The sequence below is a fragment of the Ixodes scapularis genome, unplaced genomic scaffold (genome assembly GCF_016920785.2).
Source record: "Ixodes scapularis isolate PalLabHiFi unplaced genomic scaffold, ASM1692078v2 PGA_scaffold11__112_contigs__length_91849675, whole genome shotgun sequence".
Taxonomy (NCBI): Eukaryota; Metazoa; Arthropoda; class Arachnida; order Ixodida; family Ixodidae; genus Ixodes; species Ixodes scapularis.
Window position 1 is genome coordinate 33,357,162 of NW_024609837.1, and position 27,836 is coordinate 33,384,997.

The window sequence follows — 27,836 nt, forward strand, 5'->3', positions numbered from 1 at the left end:
TACTGGTGAACTTGCATACAAATTAGAAATAGCCCCTAAAGTATAATTAAGGTGTAGTTAGTCACTTAAATTTCATTGTAATTTATGTAGTACTTTAGTTGCTAACAGTGTAACTAATTACAGTAGCTTGAGTATTCTTAGTTATGCTACAGCTCTGCTTTTTGGACTAAACTTTTATCCTAAATTGTATGAATACCGTATTTGCTCGAGGAAAAGCCGCACTTTTCACGAGCTAGGCCCTTGCGTCGATTTCTTGCAAAGCACACATACAGCCAATCACTATGTTCTGCTTAAAGAAAACGGCGAATAACAAGGTTGAGAACCCGATTCTCTGTAAAAGTTCAATCTGAGCAGATATCAATTTCGCATTAGGGCGTTATTTTTGTGTCGTAAATCACTGCTATTTTTCTGCTGATCAGGGCCACAGGCTTTGTTCATAAGAAGTGTGGCTATTATTTGTACAAATACAGTACTATGTGATTCTGTGGAACTTCTAAGCGGAATTGTAGTTACCAGGTTGCGCTTAGGGGGCTTTACCCAGGTGTGGTTAAGGTCAGACTAGAAAGTTTTTCCTTCCAATATTGTTTCTTTCCTTGCAGGTGTTATTTCTGCAACGACACCTTGGTGCCCCTGCTCACTGTTAGCATCAAGGTGAGCAGTGATGTGATTGCTGCACCATTTGCGCCAAACTGCGCCAAAGGGCTTTCCCCGCTACATCCTGCTACATTTAGCCCAAATGTGAGGAACTTGCATCAACATTGCGCCAAAACGTGATTTCACGTTATTAAATACTGAAAATACAATGGCTCAGGCCCCGCCACATGTCCGGATCGTTACGGTAGGCTTGCACAAATTTTCAGAGCTTTCGATTTTAGCCTGCAACAAACATACTATTCTATTCTATCTCTCTATCAGTATCAAACACTGACATTACTTGGAGTTTTGCAATATCTCTCATGTTCCAAGTCTGCTCTGGCATGTAAGTTAACTTTTTTGAGCGCGCTTCTTATTGCGCTCTTGTGTACTGCAGTGAAGCGGTAAGTGGGAAGCAAGCGTCGCAGTTTTGCTTATCTTGCTTCGCCGCAGTGCATCCAAGTGCATTCCCCCAGAGCGGGACGTTAAACACCCAAGCGTCAGCTATATGAAGAAAAGGGACTTTGTGAGCATTAATGTGACAACTCTTAGTTGAAGTAAACATTTCTGACTTATACTGGGGCTATTTTTTATGATAGACTACGGTGTTCTAGCAACATCTTTTTCAAATTCGTGATTTGGCGAGGGAACTCGCATGAAAATTTACATGAAGTGCTCTATAGGTCTCAGAAAATCCTTCAAGCCGAACTCTCATACAAAGACTTTGGTCGTTTTGAGGCACGAAGAACCAGATAAATAAATAAATAAGCTTATTTTTATCTGAACTTCATTGTTTAGTTGTCACCTTTATATATATTTTATCCGTTCAAGGCACAGTCAGTAGAATAAACTAAAACTAAATTAAATGAAGCAGTAGGAGGAAGCTCGGGAAACAACCCTTAGAAACTTTGGTTGGACTTTTTTAAGAAGGCATACTTATCGTTCACTTCTCAATCCTTGTTATTATGAGGTTGTACATACAAGATGTCAGTCATTTTCATAATTTATTGTCAAATTTTTTTTTTAATCGGAATTAAGAATTTTTGTTTTATTACAACCTTTAGAACTTAAATGAGACATCAATTTGTGTGCTCAAGATTATTCTATCATTATTTTAGTGGAATGTACTATTTGGTTTACATTTTATTTTGTAGCTAAATGACCATTCACAGCAGTTCATACTGTTCATCATTGGTCAGCATCTTGTTGCCATGCCTAGTGCTTTTATGTGCAACTAAACATCTAGTTCTATGTTTAAGGAAACCAACCTGCCATTGCACAGAAGTGTGAGGGCAAAGCATACATGTTTTTTTTAGTTGCATAGACCAACACGCAAATCTTAACATATATTATATTCACAGTGGTATGAATAAAAATGAAGTGTGTGCTTGTGCTGCAAAAGTACTTTTTACCGCTCCATAATTGACTTTTGGCTGCCCTAAGAGGTTCGACAAAATGACTTGGGTCAATCGCATCACTGCGTGAGAAACTTCACAAGATTCTTTTAACTTAATGCAAGTGTACAGACAATATTCCCCACCCTTCAGGGTTTAAAAATGTCGGGATTCTTTCTTGTTTCTGCATTTTTCCCCACGGAGTTCCTCGCATTTGTGCCAATCTACTGCTGCAGTCGTCTTCCGCAATCAGAAAACCAAATTCTGTTCAGTGCTCGATGTGAGTACATGTTAGTTGACTATAGCAACACTGTAATACAGTAAAACCTCGTTATAACAAAATGGGATATAACAAACTAATGGATATAACAAAGCAATCATAATTCCCCTTGCTTACTAATAGTGGGAAGAAATGGACATTGGCTATAACAAACTAATGGTTATAACGAAATAATTACGACCGCTCCTTCAACTTTGTTATAACGAGGTTTTACTGTATGCACATTTAAGTGAAACAAAGTACCGTATTTATTCGAATATAGGTCGACCTTTTTTTTTCGGAAATGTTGTCAAAAATTAAGGGTCGACCTATAATCGTGACCAAAAAATTTCGACCTAATTCGCGACCAAAATTTGAAACGCTACCGAGGGTATGGAGCTATCAATCACCTAGCCGGCGTCGCGGTAGAGCCGCGCGGCTTCTTGCTTCAAAAAGCTTTTGATGCACAAAAACAACCGAACAGCAGCAGCCGACAGCCCGTGGCCGCCGGCTACGGCTCTCGCGCACATTCCCTCGGCGTCGGGTTTCGCCAACACCTCCTAGAGAAGGTGTTGGTTTCGCCATCATGACTGTAGCGTTCCCCTCGCTGGGCAAGGGGGAAGGGGAGAGAGAAGAACGCGATGCGCCATGCACTTGGCCCTCCTATGCGCTCCATTCCTCCCCTCGCAAACGCGCACAAAAAAAAAAAAAAAAAACGGAGGTACTTTAGTTTGTTTTTTTCGGCGGGTCGCGTGCTCGCAGCGTTGCTCGTGTCTTTGTATTTGGTCTTTCGTTGCTCGCCCGTCTCCACCTTCTTTCGTTTCTTGTCGTCATTTTACAACGGTGTCGGTGAGATATTGCTGCCAATTTGCGAGGATGTCTACCAAGCTGACGAAGCTTCGGACGATGATATGTCCGAAAGTTCTGACGATGAATAAGTTTTTGACATCGCCCTGTGATTTAGCTGAGAGTGCTGTAAATAAAGGTTTGTTCCTTTTGCCCTAACTTTCCCCTGTTTCTTAAAAAAAAGAAAGGTTGACTTATATTTGAATTATTTTTTTTTATTCTCGATGGGCTCAATAAATAGGGGTCGACCTATTTTCGTGGTCGACCTATTTTCGGGTAAATACGGTATGTTTTTCTCTGGCGAGTCTCGCTGCATGACAGCTACTACAGTCACACCACAATATAGCAAGTTGGTAAAGTGCGCAGTTCACTTGATTACATTTAAATGTTGCTACTTCAAAATTTGACGCCTACCATACAAAGACATTTACGAATCAGCCTTTTCCTGGTTCTTTAGCTATGTGCCTTTTTCGGGCCTAAACACTCGTCAAAAATATTATTTATTGGTGGGGAAAGTGGACAGTAACTTTCGTTTTCATCTTGCTAGATGATACCTATTAGAATGGACGTTTGAGCGAGTTGTTAGGAGTTCATAGGGGAAAACGGCGCGGCTTGGATGACGGCAAAGGAGAGAGAGAAACTGTACAAGCGCTGTCCAGTGTATCTCTTTCCATGTGTGTCACCAGTGCTTGTCCCTTGTATCTCTCTTCTTTGTCCTCGTTAAGAGGTAATAGCACTGGTGACGCTTGGCATTCAAAGACCCACAAGGCTTGTAAAATATCCCATTCTTAAGTTTGTGCGAACTCCTTTAAAATGGAGTTGTTAATTACTTCTTCCGTTGCTATGCTGCATGAGTCGCCTTAGAGAAAGGGGAAAATTTCTCTACTGTTTGGACTGTAGAAAGCAAACTTTGGGGTATTCAAAATCGAGCTGCAACATCCCTTTTTTTTTCGCTGACGGAGATTGCCTGTTGCATTTTCACAATTCAATCTCAAGATAGTCCTTTAGAGCCAACTTTGAATGCTGGTCGATATTTAAATACATAAATACATCATAGTTCTTCACGCCCATTGAAGTCGACGTGAAATAAGCTGCCACGTGGCATTGGCATTCTGTTTTTATCTGTAGGTCGGCCCAAAAGAGTTACGCTTGTTACGTTTTTCTGCGTGGCGCACCTCCTACCGCAGCCTCTCAAAAAATATATGAATTTGGTATTACCCTATGCTCTAGCTTTCGTTTCTCTGTACGGCAATTCATTCGATTCGGCGTCGTTCCGCAGGACTACCGGCTGGAAGAAGAGAGCTGTGGGAGCGCGTTGCTCAGCCCGGCCCAGTCCTCGGACAGCCTGCAGAGCGCCCCAACGCTCGTGCGACCGACGCAGCTGGAACGTGCCTCGGCGCATCGGGAATCCCCAGAGGTGGCGGAAGAGGCCAGCCCCTGCACGCCCTCCGGCCAGCAGGAGGCACTGCGGAGGAACTCGAGGCCTGGGAGCGTGGATAGCGGCAACGAGACCTTCCTGCTCTTCGAGGAGAGTCCCGACGCGGGTCAGTCTCGCCCATTTCCCCTCGCATCGAACCCACGAGACAGCATAATTTACGGGTTGGCCAAATGCTTGCAGTTTCCTTCCTTTTTTTTTCTTTCTTTTTAACGGCGATAGCTGTTACGGGACTTTTTATTGCCAGACACAACGGCTAGAGTTTCGTGGATTTTTCGTGTGTGGTGACTAAAAACTCTATGCTCGCACCGCCGCAGACGCACGTCTTCCCCGTATAAAAGGTTCAAAGTAAATAACCGAAATAGATCGTTGACGAACCCGCGTGCAAGATGCCAATTGTTTTGCGCTTTTGCTTTAAAACAGTTACTGCTGCAGACGTTGGCACGTGCGGCACATGGAACACCATTCCCTGCATTCACCTTGATGCTTGGGTAATTTAGCAATAGGTCTGTTCAGTAGATTAGTTATCAAGAGGCACCATTTTCAAGATCAGTAGACTCTCACGTAGATAATAAAGGTTTCTCAAAGATTTGATGCTGTGTGATTCGCGTGGGCTATGTCTACGCTCGCACCGCCGTCTCTTTATTGTCATTCCAAATGCTTGCGTGCCTAGTTTCCTTTCCTTCTGCTCTCCCGGGGTGGCGGTCTCGTCCCACGCATCTAGTTTCCTCCGAATGTCGTTTGGCCGAGAATTCCGGTTGTGGAATTCTCTGCCAAACACTATTTTTCCGCTCATCCATTTAAAGTCTCGTTTGCATTACTTTCTGCATAACAATGTGTTCCAGCGGACGTCGCGAGACCCCCAGAGTCCTGCACGGAAACGCCGCTGGGCAGCCCCAAACGTGCAGACAATGGGTTCCTGTCCGTCTCGGGCACGGACTCGATCCCCCGGACGCTGTCGGAGCCTATGGACATCCCCTTCGCCACGGCATCTTCGTCTGCCACCGAAGACCTCATTTCCCTGGATGGGCCGCCTAGCTCGGAGCTGGTGGGTTGCAACGACGCGGCTAGAAAACCTGCTTCAGACAGTACAGTTTTTACCTGCATCTTGGCGTCGCAACTTTGGCGACACAGTCCTCTCACATTCACCTGCGGCAACCGCTAAAGCTCGGATCGCTGCATCTTGTTGTCAGCGTCATTAAAGTTATAAGCTTTCCTATGCTGTTAAGACACTAAGTCAAGGGTTGGTAGCATGTTTTTATGTCTTTAAAGAGAAGCTGAAACACTTCTTTCAAAAAATTAGATGGAGGTTGATCTTAGTGTATACCGTATTTGCACGAATATAACGCGACCACGAATATAACGCGAGGGCAGGTTTTGATGCCCTCAAAAAGAAAAAAAAAATATTATTACTATTATAACGCGAACCGAAGCCGCGTCAATTTCTCGCACTCGGGGGCATAGCAGATGTAAAAAGTCAATGGAAATAGAAGAAATATCAGTTTATGTTTTGGCTGCACTCATCCTCACTGCTCAGCTCCTTCCGTTTACAAACCAACTTGGCGACTACGCAGATAAGCAGCAGCACGGCACCTGCTTGTCTGGTAGTTCCTTTTTCTTCCGTGCGAGCTCCTCGGCCGCCCACAATTCAAACAAGGCACCAAGCAGAAGCACCAACACATAAACACCAGATCACTCGGGAGCAGAAACTAAACAAAGCGCAGGCAGAAAAAAAGACTGCTGAATCCGAAACACGATCACACTTCTTGTTCTGGTCCCTCTGCATAAACAAATGCCTCGTGTTCACCGTGCTCGTGTTGCACGATTGCGTAAACGCGGTTGGTGGTCTTGGCTTGGCTTGACTTGGCTTGACTTGGCCCGGCTTGGCTTGGCTCGAATTGGCCAGTGCCCGCATGGCGGGCGCGCGCGCCGAGTTTCTGCGGCGTGCGCACGTTGTGCAAACACAAAACCGATAAAAATGCTTTTTTATGTTTTCTATTCGCCCCTTCACGTGGCCCAATAGCTAATAAATTCCCTTCCACACCCCCACTTCTTTTCACACCGAATATTTTGCATTAAGCCGGAGGGATGGCTCTCTCCTCTGTCTTTCTCCAGACTCGCGCGCCTCGTGGCTGAACTCGATTCCGAATATAACGCGAGGTGCGTTTTGGAGCACGTAATTTCGAAAAAAAACTCTCGTTATATTCGTGCAAATACGGTATATCTTTATCTCGATATTCGAGATTCTGGAGGCCAAACGAAGACGATCTAAGTGTGTTTCCTCAAATACACAATGGCTTCAGTTTCCCCTTAAATAGCGTCGAGAATACTCTTCGATTCCCCCGAAACCATTTTGTCCGGTAAACAGTGTAATGCAAACCAGAGCAGAGTGTTCAATCATCGTTGTCATCGCCGCAGGGGAGAGTCGCGCGAAAACATTCTGTCCGTGAATGGTTGCTGCCGCTTCAAGCATCTAGATCCGAATCGTTGGACCCAGTTGCCCGTTTCGAGCCGCCCCCTATTTCAGAAATTCGTGTTGCAACCCAATGGTCTAGGGCGTGGGTTCTCAAACGAGTTCCTAGGAATGTGGAGATGCCCCATCGTGCTGTTGAGTTCCTCAAGCTCCCAAATGCTCTCAACCATCCCTGTCCCTAAGCAAAGCGCGCTTTTAGTTTGAGCCGAATGCTGCCTAGTTTGTACAGGGGTTGATTGAGGAAATAAGACGCAGCTCTTCAGCCTGCAAAAATTGTGTGTCTCGGAGAGCTGAAGCTCCGTGAGAATGGGACGCTGACAAGATGCGAAAGTTTGAGAAGATGATTGTTACCTGGATCCTGTATTTCTTTAGGGTAACGTCATGTTCTCAAACTTTCGCATTCTGTTACCACCGGGGTCGAAAAAACGCTCTTCGTTTTCTCGATCGGGCCTTTTACATTACCGTTTACACGGTCTGTGGGCTTGTGCACCGCTTTATTGCGTCGGTGCCGAAACTGGGGGACGTTCCTTGGCTTTGTTGTCAGTCGGGACGCCTAGAGATTCTTTGTGGTCACGCGCGGGCACCAAACGAGCGTCCTTTCTTATGGGGGGACACTACCTGGGAATGTCGACTTTTGAACCGCTCACTCAATCGGCGTGATATTTACAGGTCGTGTTTGTAGCCATATAGAAGGAGGGCATGCAAAGTTTCAGCCCTGTGAACCAATCTTATGAGGTACTACACCCCCAGAACGTAGCTTTGCATGGAATCTGCTCAGTGAATCTATCGTTGAGAAATCGTGTTGATAACCACCTATTTTTCTGGCTGAATGCATACTGACATACCTGTTGCCAGTTGCTATGAAAAGTAATAAAAAATATATGCAATTTTCAAATAAAAAGATTGATGAAAACAAAAGCAAATTTTACATTTACCAAGTTTGGCAAATTGCAATTTTTCATAATAAAGGAACATGAAAATGCAAAATCGAAACTCGTAGTAACCGGCTCCATAAAATTTCGGCATATAAGCCGCAAATATTAAAGTTCCATACTGAAACAATAGTTTTATTGAGGGGGGATTTGCTGCCAAAAAGCTGAACTGAAAAAAACGCATTCCAAGTGCTTGAACGTCTACCTTTTCTTTAGCATCTGTGGGCCGAAAATAATTTATAAAAAAATAACTATGCTGTGTAAACAAATGAAACTTTCTGTTAATACTTTCTAGATGTTGGTGGCTGGCATTTTTCAAAATCAACTTTTCTTGCAGAATTTTTTTTTTCTGGGTTGTTTTCCTTTTTCACGACGGCCGTCGCTTTTCCGACCCAGGCTGCAACTTCGTCGGGCTCCAATGGCGGTCCGTCGGAAATGGCGGACGAGCGGTCGCGGAGGGTCACGGTAGGGGACCGGCCACTGGGACTGCAGTCGCCGCAACTGCTGGGGGTTGGAGGGGACCTCCTGGCGCCAGGCCCGCGGGGGGGCGGCACTCCCATCTTCAAGCTGGGGGCAGGTCAGTGACGTCCACTCTCATGTTCCTTCGATTCTAAATGCATAGCATTTATTGAGTCAGCTCTATGCAGTTTCAAGTTCAATTTCAGGATGTAGTTTCAGTGAAGAGTAAAGCATGCAGCGCAAGGTGTGCGGTCCGCGATTGCTTGCGGAACGTGCGATCGGCAAATGCCTTTAGGGGGACAAGAATGTGCGCTTTTTATTGTGAAACGTCCTTTGGCTGGGTGTTTGGTATTTCGTGAAGACTAAAGCTGAAGCCTGCATAAAAGTGTGACCGCGAGGCTGAACACTGATTGGTTGTTGGGTGGGAAGGGAGGAGTGAGGTGCTTGACACTGATTGGTTAACGGGGAGGTCATGTGACCAGGGGTGGAGTGAAGAGGAGAATTAGGCGAGGTGGGAGGGGAGGGGTGGGTTAGAAGGTTCTGGAAGATACCAGGTTTATCATTTCAAGTGTACATATGCCACGCGTTAAATTATCCGATGTCGAGCGTCGTGAAAGTAGGCGTCTGGCTGAACAGGTTAGATGCGCTGCTAAATGAAGATATAAACGTTTGTGATGCTGTAACATTTCACGTATGGAACCTAGCAATGTGTCATACATTTTTCTAATTTAATTTGGCCTTGTCGAAAGGTATGTGGCCCTTCTCCTGTTCGACACCCCATGGAAACGCAAGACCCGTTTACGCGTCGGACATTTCAATGAAGTTGGTTGCTCGCACGTCAGTCGACGCCTCTATACTATTCCATCGATGGGAGAGTCTGGGCATGCAACAGCCCAAGTCTCTTCGTCAAGCGTATTTGCTGTCACAAAACATAAACATGAGTTGTTTTTTTTACCATACCCTGAAACGTGGGAGCAATGCACCCTTCCTTCCACGGGTAAAACATAAGCCAGTCTCAGGTCAGCAGATTCGTTTGACATACTTCGCTGGTGGTGTGAGAGTGTCTCTCATAGATGTTTGATTAATTAATATTTTTCACTGACACACTGATAGATAAACTGCCTTTCTTTCTCGACGTGCAGGGAGCCTTCCGCGTTCGCGGGCCAGTCTGGCGGTTCCAGCAGGGCCCTCAGTGACCCTGGATCCTCTGACGGTTCCGTACCTGAGCCCACTCGTGCTTCGCAAGGAAGTGGAGAATGTGTTGGAGCACGAGGGGGATGAGTGCCTACTCAGCCCCGGCTTCGTAGACCATCACCCGATCCTCTACTGGAACCTGGTGTGTTTTGTCTCGCATGGCTCTCGGACTCATTCTTTCGCATTGTAAACGTCATTGAGACAAATCGTACTAACCAAAAGGAGAGTTTAGAATTCGAGTGAAACGGGCATACATGCAATACGAAATCTCAGCAATATTTATGGATACTATATAGTGATTTTTAGGGGACGTCTTCGAGGTGAAGATTTACTTGAGAATAGATTGGCTTCAGCCTTAAATTGAGCGGAACTTGCACCCTCTAGGCTACTGGCGGTCGCTCAAAGAAATCCACCCGATCTGGGATTCGGTCTTGGGACCTCTCCAAGACTGGTGGAGGGGTCCTGGAATCTTGACCTGGAGAGGTCCATTTAACCCATTCGCTACCAAAGCCGGTGAATCGCTGGGCGTGCCGTCGGGCGATATTGCCAAAACCGGCGATTCGCCGGTCTGCATGAATTTTTGTTTTAAAGAGCCATTCATAGATGGCACACTATGTAGACTTGGGGTAGTGTAGTTGGATACAATGCCAACAGATGGCGAAAGGGCTGTTCTCAAAATTTAAAGCGTTATGTAATGCCACTTCTTGCTTCTGATCGGGATTTGAATTTTGGGGTGCAAAATATGCATTATATCAGGGTGTGTGTCAATTAAGCCATTTCTTTGTTTGTAGATGTGGTATTTCAAGCGGCTGAATCTGCCCAGCCACTTGCCTGAACTCAGTCTGCAAGCGTCCTCTCTGACGAGGGGCCGTGAAGTAAGTGCCACTTGTCACTTGCTTATTGAAAAAAAAAAAAGATAATGGTATTACGCTGATGACGATGACTTATCGCTCGCCATAAAGAGCTGGCTAGCTCATCAAAATCGGCTGTGTTTTTTAGGGTGTATACTTGATGGGGGTTGGTAGAGTGGTAATTTCTCATTTTGTCATGTGCTCTATATTTTTTTTTTTCTTCTGTTTGTTTTATATGGGCTTTGCAAATCGAGCTGCTCTTGCGTCGTCCGTGTCCAAAGTTTAGGTTGGGTGCTTGATGCTCCTTATGCTCGATTATTTGTGGCGTGACACCAGCTTTCCTGCGGGTGCTTATATTTTGGCAGTGGAGCCCGAGCCCGGATATATCACACTCGGGTATTTCGAATTGGTGTTTATATCGAACGGTCCAGACATCTCCTTGAAAATCGCATGTCATAGTGTAGGAGCGTTGTTTTTGTTTGTATCCAACTCTCATGGTGGGGACACTCGGTATAGCACACGAAGCCCAGCCACTCATCGCTTTTCCCGTGATGCGATTGTGCCACGATTGTGCTGGTGGCGAGCACATCGCTCATGTTGGTTGCATGGCTGGGAGACCACCAAGCCAGCATACACGCACGAAGAGACGTAGCAAAAGAACGGTTGTGAGAAAGAGGAGAGACAAGGACAACCGTAAAAAAAGTGAAGGATGGCAAAAGCAAGGGGAAGGGAGGGCAGGGAGTGCCTGATGGTCGGAACGGTAGTGAGTGCTCTTTCCCCAAACACTGCTGTCGCTGCGCAACTCCTTAGGCCCAAAATAAAATAAGCAACAAGAAGGAAAAAAAAAGTCTTCGGCATGTCGAGTGTGTTGGCAACGGTTGTGGAATCGCACTTTGAACACCTTGTTTATCTTTACCTTTTTCTTTTGCCGTTATTGCTTTTTGCCTGTTTCTTTTTGTTTGTGTTTTTCTTTTTTTTTTTTCCTGACTTTAGTGAGCTTTCTTTTTTGTTGCTCGCTTAACCTTTCTTCTATGGATCAAGAGATTTTATTATGCATCTCGTTTTTTTTTTTTTTTTCTTTTAATTTTTTTTTTATTATTATTGTGTTTTGTCACCCTATGTGGAGGTCACGGCCAGGCGTGCGTTGTCTGCGCAAACTATGCTCTACTGTATTTAGGGTTTCTTGGATGCTCTCTTTGGTAAGTTTCCGTTTGTCGCGACCTTCGATATTAGCAGAGACGTGCGGAAATTTTAACTGGAGCTTAAGTGAACATATTTTTGTATATCAAATTATCGATCTGTTGAAGTATTTTACGATCCCCTTTGAATTCTATATATCCGGGTTTGACTGCGGTGCCAAACTATTTTACGATCCCCTTTGAGTTCGATATACAGTCTAAGCTCATTACAACAGGCATTTGGATATAACTTACCGATTTGTTAAGTTTGGCTGGTTTTCCTCTACATACCATTGGCTCAACTTCATATCTGCATACAACATACTCCTCTTACAACAGACCGAAACCTTGGTCAAAATCAAGGTCTGTTATAACGAGCTTACACTATCCAGGTTCGACTGCAGTGGCAGCATTCACTCCATTTTGATGGCCAGCCCCCAGATTAACACTCGGCGTCGACTCTGTTGTGCTGCACTCTCGTGGCCGGCGTAGTCTCCACTGTGCTGTAGGCACACGTTGCTGCTCGAACGCATGGCTTCATTGATCATTTTATTTTCACTCACACAAGAAGCTTTGACAGCACTACAGAAACTTTGCTAGCCTTGACAACGCAGTACAAAAGGGTACCGTAGAATACCGTGCATCCACCCATTCCACATTAAGCGCCCATTCCCAAATCTGTAACATCTGAGAAAATGCGCATAGTACATAGATATGTAAAATTGATGACCGGAAAAGAGCCCATCCCCCATTTTTTGCGATTATCTCCAAAGTTTGAGTAGGCGCTTGCCCGATATTTTACGGTAAACGCTAGTTATAGTAGCATGTGCCTGCGTCTGAGTGGCTGCCCCTTGTTGCCCAATCAGATTCCAGAGCAGTGGAAGTCTCCAGAAGGCAAGGTGGTGAGCATCAGCTGTTGCTGGGACAATCCGAGGCTGCACGTGAACATGGTGCCTTTCATGTACACCCAGATCCACAAAAACAGTTGAGTGCCAGTCTAGCCATGCACAGCCATTCACTGCCTAATCGATCTATTCATCCACATTAAGTTGTGGGTTTTTTTTAATTGTGTTATGAATTGCCTACTGAAATATTGTAAGGAAACAGATTTTTCACTAACACTTCGGTGTTTTTTTTATTTTTTTTATTTCTGGTAAATGGATTGATTGATTGTTTGACTATATGCCAGTTTCCTCCTGCGCATTTCAGTGTACACCTTTCTACTTTAGTATTGATAGATGAACTGTTTGATTGAACATACTTTAAAATATGCATGAACTGTGCTTTCTTTTCTTACCCTCTAGGATTGATTGGTCTGTGATTGTTTTGCTTATTTTCTCTTGATTGGCCTCTTTACAATAGGCTCGCGATAATTCAAGCTCAAATATTTTCTGCTTCTGGTTAATTCAAATTCAAATTTTTTTTTTTTTGTCCCGCTATCTTTTTAATGTATTTATAAGCTGTTTAATTCGAACAATGTTTTCATGCGATTCTTACTTTTTGTTTTCGCGGCCCCGTTGAGTGCGCTTTTTTTCGAGCACCAGTGCACTGCAGAGAAGCAACACATGTGCAGCTTGCTTCCGCGGATTTTGCTTCTCCGCAATGCACCGGTGCCTGCTGGGAGGCGCACTCAACGGGGCTCAAGCGGACACACATGAGCTATGAAAACGGGCACCACGCAAAAATTTCCATAACAACATACACAGACGTTATGACGTGGTAACATGGCATAGGTCCACGTCACAGCGTTCGCTGCTATGAAAACTGCCGCACGGTGCCCGTTTTCATTGTTCTTGTGTCCCCTGCTTAATAGTCCGCATTAGACAACTTCTTGGCGTAATGAACAAACTTAATTTTGTTTTGAGTTGTCACGTGCTGTCTGAACAGTCTACGATGAACAATCATTTTTGAGAGGTAAATGAGCTTGTCGTACTTTTCACAAATGTTTCATGTGTGGCATACCTGCTTACGATCAGTAGGCCTCTGTAGAGGAAATTATGAAATATCTGCTTTGTATATGTAGCCATTCATATGGCAAAGCATAGTTTTATCTCCCATCATATTTAGATGAATTTCTGATAATTCAAACAAAATTTGTGGCTTCCTAGAGTTTGAATTAACGAGAGTCTACCATACCTCATTGGTACAGACATGACTGTCTTGTGTCATGAGAGACACTCGTCGGGGTCACAAGCAAATTGCCATGTGTCGTTGGATAGTTTTGAGGCTGTTGCAACCGTACCACACGCCACTTTCTTGATGTGTGGTGCCTAAAGTGCCCTGCCACTAGTGCTGGTGCTTCAGTCGGTACAGCTGTGTTCTTTAGTCTTAGAAGGGATGTTGGCCTTGAGGCTTTTATGCCTGAAGGTGAGGTGCATAACCTGATCTTTTTCTGCCACGAAGTGTCTGAGCTTTAGTACCACCCTTAATTTCTTTACGTGTGATGGTGCCACAGGTGTATCGCCGCTGCTGCTCTCTCTGGCAATGGAGGATAATGAGAAACCCATGAAAAGGTGAGACCTGCTTTCTTTTTTCTTTCTTTTCCTTCTTTTTTGCTCACTTGGTTGTGCCGTACTTCAGGCTCAATTTTAGCAGCAAGTTATCAGTGTCTGCCAGAGGTGCTTTTAGCAGGGGTGTGCGAATGTTGAAATTTTTGAAAATGAATTGAATATGAATATGGTAAGAAACTGAATTTGCATATTGAATTGAATATGTGCAGTAATCAGAAGTGGTAACAACCTGTCTTTTGCCTCTGTTGAACCATGTCGTTGTGTTGGTTCACTCCCTGATGGCCTACTTGCAGAGTCCTTTTTACATTCTTCTATCGACCAAGGCTGTTGTTTAGGTGGTTTTGGAGCGTTGTAGATGTTCCCGTCGGCGTTCGAAGAATAGTTTTGCACGACTTCCACTGAGCTGTCAGCGGCGAGGGTTTTGTGTGATATTACCAGAGAAGACTTTTTCCGGCTTTCGTTCCTTGCCTGCTCGGTGGTTCACCAACTGCGGCTGAAGCTATACTCTGACAACACATTCGAACGAGGACGGTACCGCCCTAGAGTAGCTAGTGTGGCTGATAAGTTGCCAAACAAAGCATACAAGGTGATGGTAGCCATCTTGTCCAGTAGTTGAGTTCTTGTCTACGGCGGTGCGATGTTCTTGAAGCTTTTTCTTTTTACAGCAGAGCCGTTCAGGGCTAGTTTCCCCAGGATCGTGTCCCTCAGCTATGAAATGTCGAGACAACACTCTGGACAGCGACCGCCATCTATGAGCGATGGCGGTAGCTGTCCAGAGTGTTGGGTTTGCCGGTTGTCTGGTTGCCGCCATTGCTTATAGATGGCGGCAACCTTTCCAGACCTTTCCACTCAGGCTTGCCGACTTGCGGCCGGCCATTACTTCATTCCCACCATAGTGCAGCTCCGCTGGTCTTCCTTCACCAGAGTGGAAAGGCTGAAAGTTTTTTTTTTACTTTCCAAACATTTATAAATACTTTGAGGAAACATTATCGAGATGAGCTTATTGTTTTGCCTATTTTTATTATGCAAAGAGTACATGATGTATATCGCTAAAAAATAATACACAACTTACTTGATAAAAAAAAAAACGAACCAAAACTATTGCTGTTTTGTGAGGACAATAAGAGTTTTATACAAAACGAAAACAGAGCCGATACAGAACAGATAATGAATGCACCGCGTGTAGATTTCAGTGACTAAACATCCTGAGATACTCCAGAATGTTCAGGGCATACACTGCACATACTGTCGAAGTCGGTTATAACGAAATAGCGACTTTAGCAAAGCGATCACAAGTTCCCATTCCCTTTTGCACACTCTTTAACCGAAGTCGGTTATAACGAAATAGCGGATATAGTGAGGTGATTTCCGATTTTCGTTGACTTTGTTATAACCGGTCTTGACAATATTATTCCTTATTTACCTAAATATTCATCCGTGGCCGAATATTCGGGAAATTTCGAAAATGCTATTCTCGAATCAAATATGTATTGAATAAGGAAAATATTCGATTCATATTCGAAATTTTTAGTATTGGCACACCCCTTGCTTTTAGATTTGCTGTAATGACATCACAGATTTTCTTGGCTCAAAACACTAACCATGCACAAGTGTTTGTGGATTATTGCTTTGTCATGTAGAGAGTGAAACAGCACAACCGCGCAGCTACCATATTTTTTCTCTTTTATCTTCATACAGCTTGAAAATGCTACGAGTAAGACGGAGTGATTTCGTTTCACACTAGCTTAGGCGGTAAAGTGTGGCATTCAGTATTGGTGTGTTCACTTAGTTGTAGCAAAATGCCAATGTTGAGTTTGTTCTAACTGTATCATGCGGTGTACATCTAAAACTATTTTAGGTGTGGTATAAGGTAGCTGGGAGCTTCTAAACTTCAAAGGGGGTACCCTGGCGATTTTTTTCGGCTATCCCAACTAACTGTACTTCTGGAATCACCGGCCTTTACCCTTTCCGGTATGCTATTTAGTATTGCGGAATTCAGAATAGTTATTGTGAAATTGTCAAGTGAAAATGACCCCAAAACCAACATTCAAATGTACCCGTGCTTTTCACTGGCATGACGTCGGGAATGCGGGTTTGCAGGTAAAACGAGCAGTCTAAAAATGGACTATGCCAAGCATTTGTATCGCACAGCTGCGTGGGTATAGGAGCCAGCTTCCTTAGCATTCATTTGACACTAAGAAACTGCTTGTAAACAGTTCAGAACAAAGTCTACAGTCCAAAAAGTGAACTCGTGCCTTCCCCTCACGTCACTTTTTCATTGTTGCCAAGAGAGACTCACTTTGAAAAACACGGTGAGGACCAGAATTGTAAATTCAATAACTGGGCTAAAAAAAATGTTCAGCCTTTCCACTCTCGTGAAGAAAGAAGACCAGCGGAGCTGTACTCGATACACTGTGTGCTTCTTCTTCGTCATTGTCTGTTTTTCACGCTGTTTCCTACGATGAATTCCCACCAACGTGCCCAACTATCCATTCTTCTATTATAGCTGGAAAGGTTGCCGCCATCTATGAGCGACGGCGGAAGCCATATTGGTTGTGTGCTTGCCGCCATCGCTTATAGATGGCGGTAGCTGTCCAGGTAGGTTTGTGTCGACATACACGGACACGATCCTGGGGAACCTAGTCCTTAACAGCTCCGCTGTAAAAATTAATTTTAGCCCAGTATTTGGGTTACTATTTTAACAATGTTCGTTGGTGCATTTAGCAAATTTTTAGGTAAATTGGGGTCTGTAAAGAAAACACCGAAATACCCCTTTATGTAGAGTCAAAGAAGAGAGGAAATATTTGCTCTAGGGTGCAAGAAAAAGCCTTCGACTGCAAAGCAGCAGGTACCCTCAACGTTGTCCGCCGTTTTCTGCAGACCACTTTTGAAAAATGTATACATATTCTACCGAAGTATGCTTGAAGCAAAATGCAAGTACTTGGGAAATTCATACTGCTTCCGAACATCGGTGTTGGTTAACAAAGTAACCTCACTGTGTTTTTATTTCGTATCTTTTCTTTGTGTCCAGTCTGCGTGATCGAGTGCTCTGGAGCGTCCAACAGAACAACGTCCGGGAGGCGGTGGTGTCGCTCCTGGCAGAGCGACAAAAGACTCGAAGCGTCCAGCGTAGGCCGAGCCTGTACAGGGACGTGCTGTTCCTTGCGCTCGCCACACTGGGCAAAGATGCCATCAACCAGCGTATGTGTCGACTGCCGTACATCATTGTCAGGCTTATTGGACCTCTCATCTTTCACCATAGTTAACCTCTCTCAGCAAGACTGACTTATTCAAAGCCAGAAAGTCCTTACTGCGTCGGTATTTTTATGGGAAGCTCACTGTTGCATTTCTGATATTTCTAGTCATTTGTATTTGTAGTAATTTTTGTTTCAGCAAGTCTCGTGTCCGAGATAATATAGTGCTGTGCAAACCACTTGTGACAAACTCCAAAGCTTTGCAGGATGTTGATTTGTTATGATGATGTTCCCAGGGGTGCCGCTATAAAAGAATGAATGATCTGGGAAAGTGTAATGACCAGTAACGCCATGGATACCTAGTTGGCGGGTTTGAGTACCGGTCGAGGAACCAGCAGTCTGATAGTCTACCATAATTGCAGAGAACCGAGATTTTGCGTGCAAATCAAAAGATTCCCAGGCAGTCCAAATGAATCCTCAGACCTCCGCTGGGGTGTGCCAGATGCCCTCCACTGGTGTGACACAAAAAAAGTTACCAAATTTTTATTCATTTATTAATTCATTCATTCATTCATTCATTCATTTATTTTCAGTGCTATCACATTCTACATACTTGCAAGGCCTTAATTGCTCTGTTGGGTGTTGTATCTTTGCAGAATCATTCTACTTGGACTACCTGAAAGCGTATGAAGAACTGGCCGCCAAGCGCGTATCCCTGTTCAAGTACGACAAGCACCCTTCAGTGTGTGCGATGCTGTGTCGCAAATACTTCAGGGATCTGGAGCTGTGGCCTGTCTCGTGATTGCGTCGCAAAGTACAGTCACAGTAGCCCTGCGCCATCCCTTGATTGAGAGGTTCGAGGTTTCTCTGAAGCTCTCCCAGGGATCTCTGCTAGATATCTTTTTTGTTGTGGTTCCAAGGCAACGTTTGTGTGGCCTCGCCATTTTTCGCGTCGTGATTTGTAGCAAAGCGGTTGTTGGCCAAGAAATGTCTGCCCCAAATCGGAGTGTGACGAAATGGTCTGCCACAAAAGGTATGAAACGGTCTGCCACCAGAGCTCTTGCCACGAAACGGTAAAAGTTGAAATGTTGGCCCGTAAAATACTAGTTGGCTAAGCACCAATATGTCTGGCCGCATAATGGTTGACAACGGAAAAGTCCGAGGTTTGTTGCAGGACGGTCGGAAATCGTTATTGCTCAGCGAGTCTCGGGCCGTGGTTTGTTTTTGCTAGCCCAACAGTTGGTGTTGCTTGATCTGTTACACGGCGTTGTTAGTTTCTCCCCCCTGCAATTTTGTTTTTTTAATCTTGCAGTGTAAGTAATCAAATAATGGCTGGCAAATCGTTGAACTGGGCTTTCGAAGCTTGGTTTTGTTGGTCCTTCATTTTTTTTTATAGTTGACGTACCGGCTCGGCAAAGAGGAAAAGGAACGCTATTTACGAGTTCGCCGAGTCTCTGCTCGTTTTTCGGCAGGGCCGTTATTGGTACGTTATTGTAGGGGCATGCACTTGCATGTGCTTTCTGTTGCATGCCTAGGCTCGTTTTTCTGGTTTTTTTTTCTAGCCTTTGTAAATATTTAGGAGATTCCTGTACAATATAGTTCAGCTTTTATTTTTTTTTTTTCTGCCCAGTTTTCTTTTAATGTTGCACCCTGCGCGGTGAGCCGGCGGCTTATACGGCCGTCCCTTTTTTAACAGTTCGATGTCGACGGCATGTTATATTATCACTAACCTAGTTGCTGTTTATTCACCGCGTTTCGTTCTCCCACCGTCGCGCCGTTTTATCGCCGAACGTCGACATACAAAAACGGTACAACACGGCCGGGTGCGACCAGAAGCTAGCTCCTGGTTGGTCGTGGGCCGCTCTCCTCAGCAAATCAAAACAACTCGTAAATTGGTGCAGCTTAGATGCGATGTGTCCAAAAGATCAGGTGTGGTTTCCTGGCTACTGAAACCACCTACCTAGGTGCTCCTTCACAAACTTCGGCGACCGTGCTGTGTTAAACTCGTTGCCAAGTTTACCTGAAAAGTTGCGTTGGCTCGGTGGACATTCTCGATGCATGTCTTTTCAACCTGAAGCCATTGTTCCTGTTAAACTGGCCCGGAGGCATCGTGTAACCGTGCCGGTGTAGCGCCGGAGACTCGTGCACTGGTGTGTGTGTGTGTGTGTCCTGTGTGCTTTACACTTTTCTTTACACCTGTAACGTTTTTTTTTAAACATTGCCCCTTGTTGCAACTGTATTATATGACACCACTACCACCTTCTCTTGTATATTAATACATTTCCCCGGGATATCGGGCTTCGAAAATAAACAACAATGGGGGTTCTTGGGAATTGCATTTCTGCAGGGTTGGGTCATGGGTTCTTTTGTCTCAGACTGTAGTCCGAAGTGTGATAGTGTAATGATAAAGTTTTCTCCCGTTTTTTTTTTTCTTGTCTACAAATGTACATATGTTGGCATTTTATGTCCATGTTATCTGTGAATGCAAATAGGAATAAGGAAATTAAAATGGTTTGCAGTAATTACATGCTGTTGGTCTCTTGCATGAGCATCATCGAATGTGTAGGGCGTTTCTCGGAACACTGACCAATTCGTTCCGGCAAAAGTCTGCATCACATAGAAAAAAAATGTGAATGTCGTATTGAACCCTGCCACAGGGCGTAGCTGGGAAAATGAATAATGTTTAGTATAATTAGTTTATGAATCAGTTCTGTTACATAAAATTGTAATCTGTTTGTTTTATGAAATCTAGAGTGCTAATTTTTTTTTTTTTTTTTTTTTTTTTACTATTTGACATTTTTTATTCTTTACAACCATTTGGCATAGTGCCTCATGATAGTTTGACTCTTGTGAAATATCCTTGTTTGTTCAGAGGCTGCATCTGCTTCTGCCTTGCGGAAAAAGATTGAGTACTGCAAATACTGAATTCATTTTACAGCAAAGCTGTTATGCGCTAGAATCTGAGAAAAAATGTGTCTGCAGATGTTGACAGAAAACTCCCCATTGGTCGTGGCAAGAATGAATTAAAAAAAAGGGGGCAACCAGCATGAGTCAGCCTTCCTTGGCATTATTAGATAGTGAGGCCCTGATCCCTTGTTATCTCTAGGTATGGTCCGAGAGGTCGTCCTAGGCGGCGTCCTCTAGATGTCCTTGAGGTAACCCTCTAGGCGTCCTCGAGGTCATCCTACGAGTCATCCAAGAGCTCGTCCTAGACATTGTCCTTGAGGTCGTCCTAAATCTTATCCTTGAGGTCGTCCTTTAGGCGTCGTCCTTGAGGTCATCCTAGACAACGTCCTCTAGGCATCGTCCTAGACGTAAAAATAACAGCTTCGCTGGTCCTCCATCTTCACGTGAAGTGGAAGGGCTCTACAATTTTTTTTACACATCTTTAGTGTTGTGCAACACTAAAGATGTGTTTCTGGAAATCTGTTCACCCAAAACGTAGGGTGGGCGATGACTCGGGATTTACGGTAATTAGGTAATGTCAAATCGGTAGTTTAATTGCCATCCCAATTCATCGGACTTTCTGAGGTCACCGTCCGGATTAAAATTAACCGAAACAACCTTCACGAGTTTGGCTTAGTTTTCGTTCAAGCATATATGGTGCAACGCAGTGAAAAGCTTGGAGAAACTATCGGGTGTATTCATCGCCATGCCGAGTGAACAGTGCCCTCAAATATGGCGTCCAGTGAATTTTATATTCGATTCGAAAATATTTGGCCAAAACCTATTCGCGCACGATTACATATCTTAAAACATGCATTTTCCGTGGCAGTAATTCAACTCCGGTAGGAAAGAATTAATGCGCGGGTAGGCGTTCGCCCCTTTTGTTCCCCAAATACCTCAACTTTAATAGGATGATATCTAGGCGGAAAGGGACATATATTAGCCTCACACTCTAAATGCGCGCATGTCCACAGGAAGCTATGTGCACTTAGTGTGCACTGCACATATAAGAAATTGTACATCCCTTCCACTTCCCAGGAGGATCTGTTATTTTTACGACGTCTATGAGGATGCTTAGAGGAGAACGACTTCTAGGACTACGTCTAAGACAACCTCGAGGACGATATGCCTCGAGATTATAACAAGAGATCAGGACTCTTTATTTTTATTATGGTGCCTGGAACGCGTCTCCGACTGGTCTGTTTACCACGGCCAAAAAAGTGGTCCCTCAATTTCCGCCTGATGACGTCATAAAAGTGTCATGCTGTCGCCGGTCGCGACCCTGGTGGCGTCTCAACAGTTATGGTGTATGTAGCAGATGCCTGTTCTGCTGCAGGTCGCTTTCCACTGTGACAGCTCACGGAAGCTAGTGCAGCCGGAAGTTGGGACGCCTAAAGGGACGCCGTGACGACAGCGACACTCGCGTTCGCTCGTGCTTTTTGCCAGCATTTCTACGGCCAACCGCCAGGATCGCGACAGGCAACAGCATGACACTCGCGTCATTTGTTGCCACATCGGGACCACTTTTGATGTATGGGCGGGATAGGACGCTAAACACACCAGTCGAAGACGCGCTCCAGGCACCATAATTTTTATTTATTGATACTTGCCACGGCCAATGGGGAGTTTTCTGTTCACATCCGCGGGCGCATTTTTCCCCTAAATCCTAGCGCATAATAGCTTCGCTGTAAAACGGTTTTGCGAGATGTGGCATTTTAATTTGCCGAAAAATATATGATTTTGTGGAAATATTCACAAAAAGGATACGTGGGTCTCGTGCTTTACTGTGCACACGCGTTTGTAGAGAGCAAGCGCCGCCGAAAACAACATACTCGCACTTGTAGTGGATCCGAAATCGAAACAAGACACACAACGCAATGCTCTATCCATACTAGTCAGGCAATTGAAAGCGACATCGCGGAATGGCGGCATCATGAAAAACTACGTTCGCCAAGTTTGCACGTGAGGTGCCACGGTTTCAACTGGAACTCATGAGTATTTCGATACGACGCATCGAATGCTACGGCAAATATAAACGGCAATAACACGCTGCAATGGAGGACCTAAAGGCAATGCTGAACTTTGACGGAGCGTCGGTTCAGCGCAAAGTAAGTGACGCCGCTGTGCCAGATCGCGCGCTGTCTCATTTTCCGAACCTGCGAAAATAAAGTACAGTTGACAAAGTTACGACGGTGTTTAACACCTTACTACTATCACTGTCTTCAGGCCGTGAAAAAGATTTCCGAGCGGATTACCCTCAGCGTGGCGCCTGGACAACCGCTTGCAGCGGACAGCACTAAAGTGAGTTTTGCGGGCCTTCGCGACATGCAGGCACCTAACGTTTTCCATTTTGTTAAACCAAAGGTAAACTTATACCCAGCTCGCCTGCGCCATCACGGTAGTACCAGACTTTGTCTAGCGGCACATCAAATTCAGCTTTTGATGACTCGTGCAATCGTGTTTGTAATACTGCTTGTTTGCTAACATGTTATTTTCACATGGTTCTTTTCTGGCCAGTCGTTACTATCAAGCCACCGCCATTCCTTGTGCAAAAATCAGCCACTGCCATTCCTTGTAGCAGAAGCTACAAGAGCGATCTCCAGGCTTTCAGCGTCCCTGCCAAGCACGCGCGCTCGTGCAGTGCAAGCACTGTTCAGGGCCACATGCGCGCGCTTGTAGTGCTTGTAGCTTCGGCTGCGAAGCGAAGTATAGTTCGCCAACAAAAAAATCCCTCTTTTGAGCACATATACCGCACATACTTAACATATTCCTCCACATTTCCCTCCTTTTTTTTTTTTTCCTAATAATTTCTTTGTTTAAACTGCAGGTCGATGACTTGCTTTGAGTTTAAAGTTACACTGTGCGGGGCGAGAGCTAGAAAGCGAGGTGGCTAGTACAAAGTTAGAAAACCAACTGAGAAACTGCTTTGACAGATACCTCTGCGTGGTTGTGATAGGAAAGAGTTGTTGAATAAAAAGCTGGAGCAGTTCAAGTGCATCGCGCTGCATTATCACACTTGTCGTGGCCTTTGACAGCACATTAAAATGATGTAACACATGACATTTATTCCGGTATTTTTTAATGCAAAAGCATTAACTATCCCATAGAGTGGAGCCGGCGACGTCTGTAACCACAAAAAAACGCGAAAGAAATGCCCATTTTCCCATTGGCTGAGCAAAACGGCTCCTAGATAACCTTTGGCAGCCGCTTCACGAGAGCGCACGCTCGGCTGCCGGCTGCTACCTTGGCAGTATTGAAACATGGCCGTCCAGGCCAGTACACCGCAGACAAACTAAGGGAACGGTAGAACGACATTCATGCTTTCGCATTCACAACTCGTAACAAGTGCTTTGTTCCTTGCAATTTTTTTTCAGTACCAAAGTTTTGTCATGTTTCTTGCCAAATTCTTCAAATTCTCTGCAACTTTGTCAAGATTCCCTTTTCTCATTCCTACCAAATCTAAAGCTTAAAATTAAAAACGAAAAAAAAACAAAAAAAAAAACGGAAATTTTAAGCACTAACAAGTTTGCTTACAGTTACTGGTGGCAATCAGCCGTTGAACAATGTTTCATCAACAGATTTTTTCGTCAACACGGCGACATTTAATCAACAGTTTACTTCATCGAAAGGCTCCCGCATTCGTTTCATAGACATACCTTGATACTTGTCAAAACTGCAGCTTGGGAGGGTTGGTTGAACATATTGCTGACTTCACAGTGCACAAATATCACACACACAGATTAGTAAGACAAACACACAACATGCATACTATACTGACAGTGTGGTCTGTATGTTGTCTGTTTTTCCTAAATACGAATGTATTTAGGACAAACATATTTGTGCACTGTGAAGTTGAAAACATCTTGAGATGTTTCGTCAAAAGTGTCTTTCCACTTAAAGGGGAACTCCGCGGATTTTTTCATGGTCCCCGATTTGCTTGAAATTTTGCTGAACTCGCCAAACAACATCGCCAAAATAGTATCCCAAATATTAGGTCAAAATAATTTTTTTTTCATGAAGTTATTGAATTTACAATTTTGGTCCTCACCGTGTTTTTCAAACTGAAAGTCTCTACTGGCAACAATGAAAAAGTGACGTCATTGGAAGTGCAGGGGTTCACTCTTTGAACTGTAGAATTTGTTCCCAACTGATTTGAAGCAGTTTCATGGTGTCAAATGAATGCTTTGGAAGCTAGCTCCAGTCCCCACGCTCCATCACGGAACAAATGATTGACATCTTCTATTTTTTAGACTGCTCGCCCGACTGGCAAGCTGACCTTCCAATGACGTCACGGCCCTGAAAAGGGCGGGTATATTTGAATGTTTGTTTTTGCATGATTTTCATTTGCCGATTTCGCAATAACTATTATGAATTTCACGATACTAAATAGCATACCAGAAAGGGTAAAGGCCGGGGAGTCAGAAAATATAGTTAGTTGAGGTAGCTCAAAAATCGGCGGAGTGCCCCTTTAAGTCGGCCCGGTCGCTGGTATCTGGATGATATCCTAGCTTGCCGAGCCTTGGCGGTTCCGATGAGGCCTAGTGCAAGCTCGAGCCTATTAATGTTTTCCCAAGCAAAGCAAGGGGTGTCCACACATGGTGCGAACTGTTTGGGAGTTTAGGATTAGGGCTTTCAAGTTTCTTTTTGCTCTACTGGAGGCATGTGAGTAGTTTGCTTTAGGTGCAGTATGCTTTTAGCGAACAAAATGGGTCTAGTAACTGAATCCAATCCACTTAGTAAAAAAATATGTCGTCGATGAAACGTTGCAGAAGGACGTGTCTACGAAACGAGTTTGCATGAAACATCTCAGTGTCTACGAAACATGTGTCCATAAAAAGTTGTTTACGAAACATGTTTTCATGAAACATGTTTTTACAAAATGATAGGGACTTATTGCTTGCATGTCGTATTTGTCAGGTTTGCAAGCAGTGTTTTTGTTTGTTAATTGCTTGAGTAAGACAAGACCTTCATAATAGACTTTTTTCCAAATGATGCATAAATTATGCTCAACTGCCATTAGTTGGTCACGCAGTATGAGCACACATTGGACACAAGCCCTTTGTCAGCATTCAGAGTGTACTCGGATCGAAACGCATTCCACGCGAGTGTTGTGTCAGTGCTCGACACAAACTTGGAACCAATCATGGGCTTTACGCCGGAAGCGATGACACCAAACTAATGGTGGCTGCGCATAGTGTATGCATCATTTCACAATTTTGCATCATGTGCCGTATTAGAAATATTTGTCCTATCACGCCCCTAAATGCCTGTTGCCAGGAAACAATGCAAGGAATTGTGCTGATAAAGTTTGAGCAGTGTCGAGTATTGCCTTACTGCTGTTTATTGAATATAAACACCATCAGTAATGCATTTTTGGCAGTCGTTTATTCATCAGGTGCCCAGGGACCAGTGCTTCCTGATGGCTCGGGGTACATACACAAGAAAAAGACACATTTCTAATTGTCTTTCTGCAGAAACCTGCAGAGTTCGACTTGCTGCTTGAAAGCTGTTGCCACAGCAACTCTGTAGTGAGCCACGACTGCTGTGAAGCTTTGCTTGCGCTTGTCGTGAATGGCCACCTGGACTGGAAGTTTGCCATTACTCAGCTACTAGGAGCACTCTATGCATCCAAGTGAGCAATTTATTTTTGTTCTCATTGTTTGGAGAATTGGGTTTTTCACCTCCTTTTAAAGGGGCACTGAGTTAAATTTTGGGTTGGTTTTTAACAATAAGGAATTAAGGATGGCGTATGTCCAGAGTTGCTGACAACAGGGTGAATATTGGCAAGTAGGCGCACATTGATCAGGCTGAATAACAGCATACAGAAACCGGGACCAAGCGTCACCTTCTGCTTCACCCACCCCTCTTTCTGGGAACTGCTTTTCAACACAATTAGTATTCCACTGACAGTGTAATGGATGGGCTTAAAATCATTGGATGGGTAGGAAACGTTGGTATGTCTGAATCCCAGCTGAAGGTTCCGCAGTTTGATGGAGGTTTATTGTGGGTGACAGATTTCGGTTGCGTGCCGGAAGGTTCTGACATGGTCCAAGCTAATCCTCAGTCCTTCTCTGGAATATGCCAGATGTCCTTTGTTGGTTTGGCACATAAAGCCCAAAAACATATTCATTTATTATTTTTATGCTTAGGTAAATGGGCACCCAAAGCCTAGTAATGTGGCAAATATCCTTACTGCTGTAACATAAAAAAGAAATGTTTCATGTGCAGTTCTGACATACTATGCATTGGCATGACAGTGTAGATAGCCTTGACTACCTAATCCTTTGGCTCTATTTGTAGTCAGACTGTAGACAGAGACTGCTTTGTACTCATCCAAGTAACTTTCTTTGTGTTCCTATGTGCTTATGGCATTCCTTCTGACCTACAGATGAAAAGGGTAGAAGGAAAAAAATTGCCTTTGTTTAATAAGTGTTAGAAAACACTTCCTTCAATAAAAAATATATCTAGAGGTTAATCTCCTCTCTTTGAACACATTACAATTGTCCAAGTGTTAAACTGAGAATACAGTGTCTCTTGAAGCACATTAGGAAGCTGTATGCTGATATCTTTTCTAGAAACAACACGGGTGCTGCCATCTTGGTCATAGGAAAGCTTCTCCAAACTCAAATGCAAGGAGAAATACAAGCAAAGGCAAAGTACAAGTGTCCGTTTGCACTTCGGTGAGCTGCAAGCCTTCTGTAAAGTGTTTTTGTGCCACAAGTAATGTTCTACCTATCTCCAAAAGATTAGATTTTGCCTAAATGTAGCTCTAGTAGCTTGGAATAGTTTAAAAGTTTTAGAACTTAGCCTTAGCTTGGTAAAAAGATAGAAGCAGTTTTCGGACTGCATGAATACGTGGAGGGGACTAGTGTATGCTACCAAAAACTTAACAGCCTTCTCTAAATAAAAATGTACAAAAATTGCTTTTAACTTTGGAATTCACCATGTTTTCTTTTGAAACTAAGGCGTTTTACCCTACGTAAAGCGCTGCATTCTGGTCTAGCCTGAGCTTTCAGTGATATATATATATTAGTTCATACTCGTGGTGAGAAAAACATGGTTTGCCTTTTTCGGTATGTAGAACCTTATTGATGCATTCTTCGGGGGTCTGTGATAAAAAGAATGCATAATCCATGAAACCATAAGTGATAACATTTTTGGGGCCTATATATGAGACAGGAGGAAACACACAGCAGTTTATTTCACATGGATGGCTGTGGAGCTCTACCGTTTAAACTCAAACAAAAGATTCTTTTTTTTTTTTTTTTTCAGAATTGTTGTTTAAAGGTTGGGTTCTATCAATAAATCTAACCAAGGAATGTGCAAAGAGTGCGCACAAATTTTGATCCCATAGAGCTAATGCAGACGCTCCCCTGCATCAAATGCTGCTCTGAAAGGGTAACTGCAAAGAAAAAAAAGTGTTTTTTTAAACAGCGTAATTGGGACAAGCATGTCAGAAAACAAATCTTCCATGAAAAGAACATTTTTCTAGCAATATTTACGTTACAGGACGTAATTTAATTGGATTCAGA

The 27,836-nt window shown here is 44.0% G+C and overlaps 2 protein-coding genes across 2 annotated transcripts in view; both read left to right on the forward strand.

Moving 5' to 3' along the window:
• Nucleotides 1–19,883, forward strand: part of LOC115314117 (DENN domain-containing protein Crag) — a 77,126-nt gene extending 57,243 nt beyond the window's left edge. The window contains exons 32-41 of the mRNA XM_029973163.4: nucleotides 600–651; nucleotides 4,412–4,676; nucleotides 5,413–5,615; nucleotides 8,369–8,549; nucleotides 9,574–9,767; nucleotides 10,417–10,500; nucleotides 12,521–12,638; nucleotides 14,110–14,167; nucleotides 17,196–17,365; nucleotides 18,015–19,883. Of these exons, the coding sequence (XP_029829023.2) occupies nucleotides 600–651; nucleotides 4,412–4,676; nucleotides 5,413–5,615; nucleotides 8,369–8,549; nucleotides 9,574–9,767; nucleotides 10,417–10,500; nucleotides 12,521–12,638; nucleotides 14,110–14,167; nucleotides 17,196–17,365; nucleotides 18,015–18,160 (1,471 nt within the window). The 3' untranslated portion in view covers nucleotides 18,161–19,883. The remainder of the gene's footprint in view (nucleotides 1–599; nucleotides 652–4,411; nucleotides 4,677–5,412; nucleotides 5,616–8,368; nucleotides 8,550–9,573; nucleotides 9,768–10,416; nucleotides 10,501–12,520; nucleotides 12,639–14,109; nucleotides 14,168–17,195; nucleotides 17,366–18,014) is intronic.
• Nucleotides 19,884–22,192: 2,309 nt separating this feature from the next.
• LOC8028838 (focadhesin) overlaps nucleotides 22,193–27,836 on the forward strand; it is a 77,184-nt gene continuing 71,540 nt past the window's right edge. Inside the window, exons 1-4 of the mRNA XM_029973218.3 lie at nucleotides 22,193–22,412; nucleotides 22,531–22,605; nucleotides 25,779–25,936; nucleotides 26,880–26,984. Coding sequence (XP_029829078.2) covers nucleotides 22,359–22,412; nucleotides 22,531–22,605; nucleotides 25,779–25,936; nucleotides 26,880–26,984 — 392 coding nt within the window. The 5' untranslated portion in view covers nucleotides 22,193–22,358. The remainder of the gene's footprint in view (nucleotides 22,413–22,530; nucleotides 22,606–25,778; nucleotides 25,937–26,879; nucleotides 26,985–27,836) is intronic.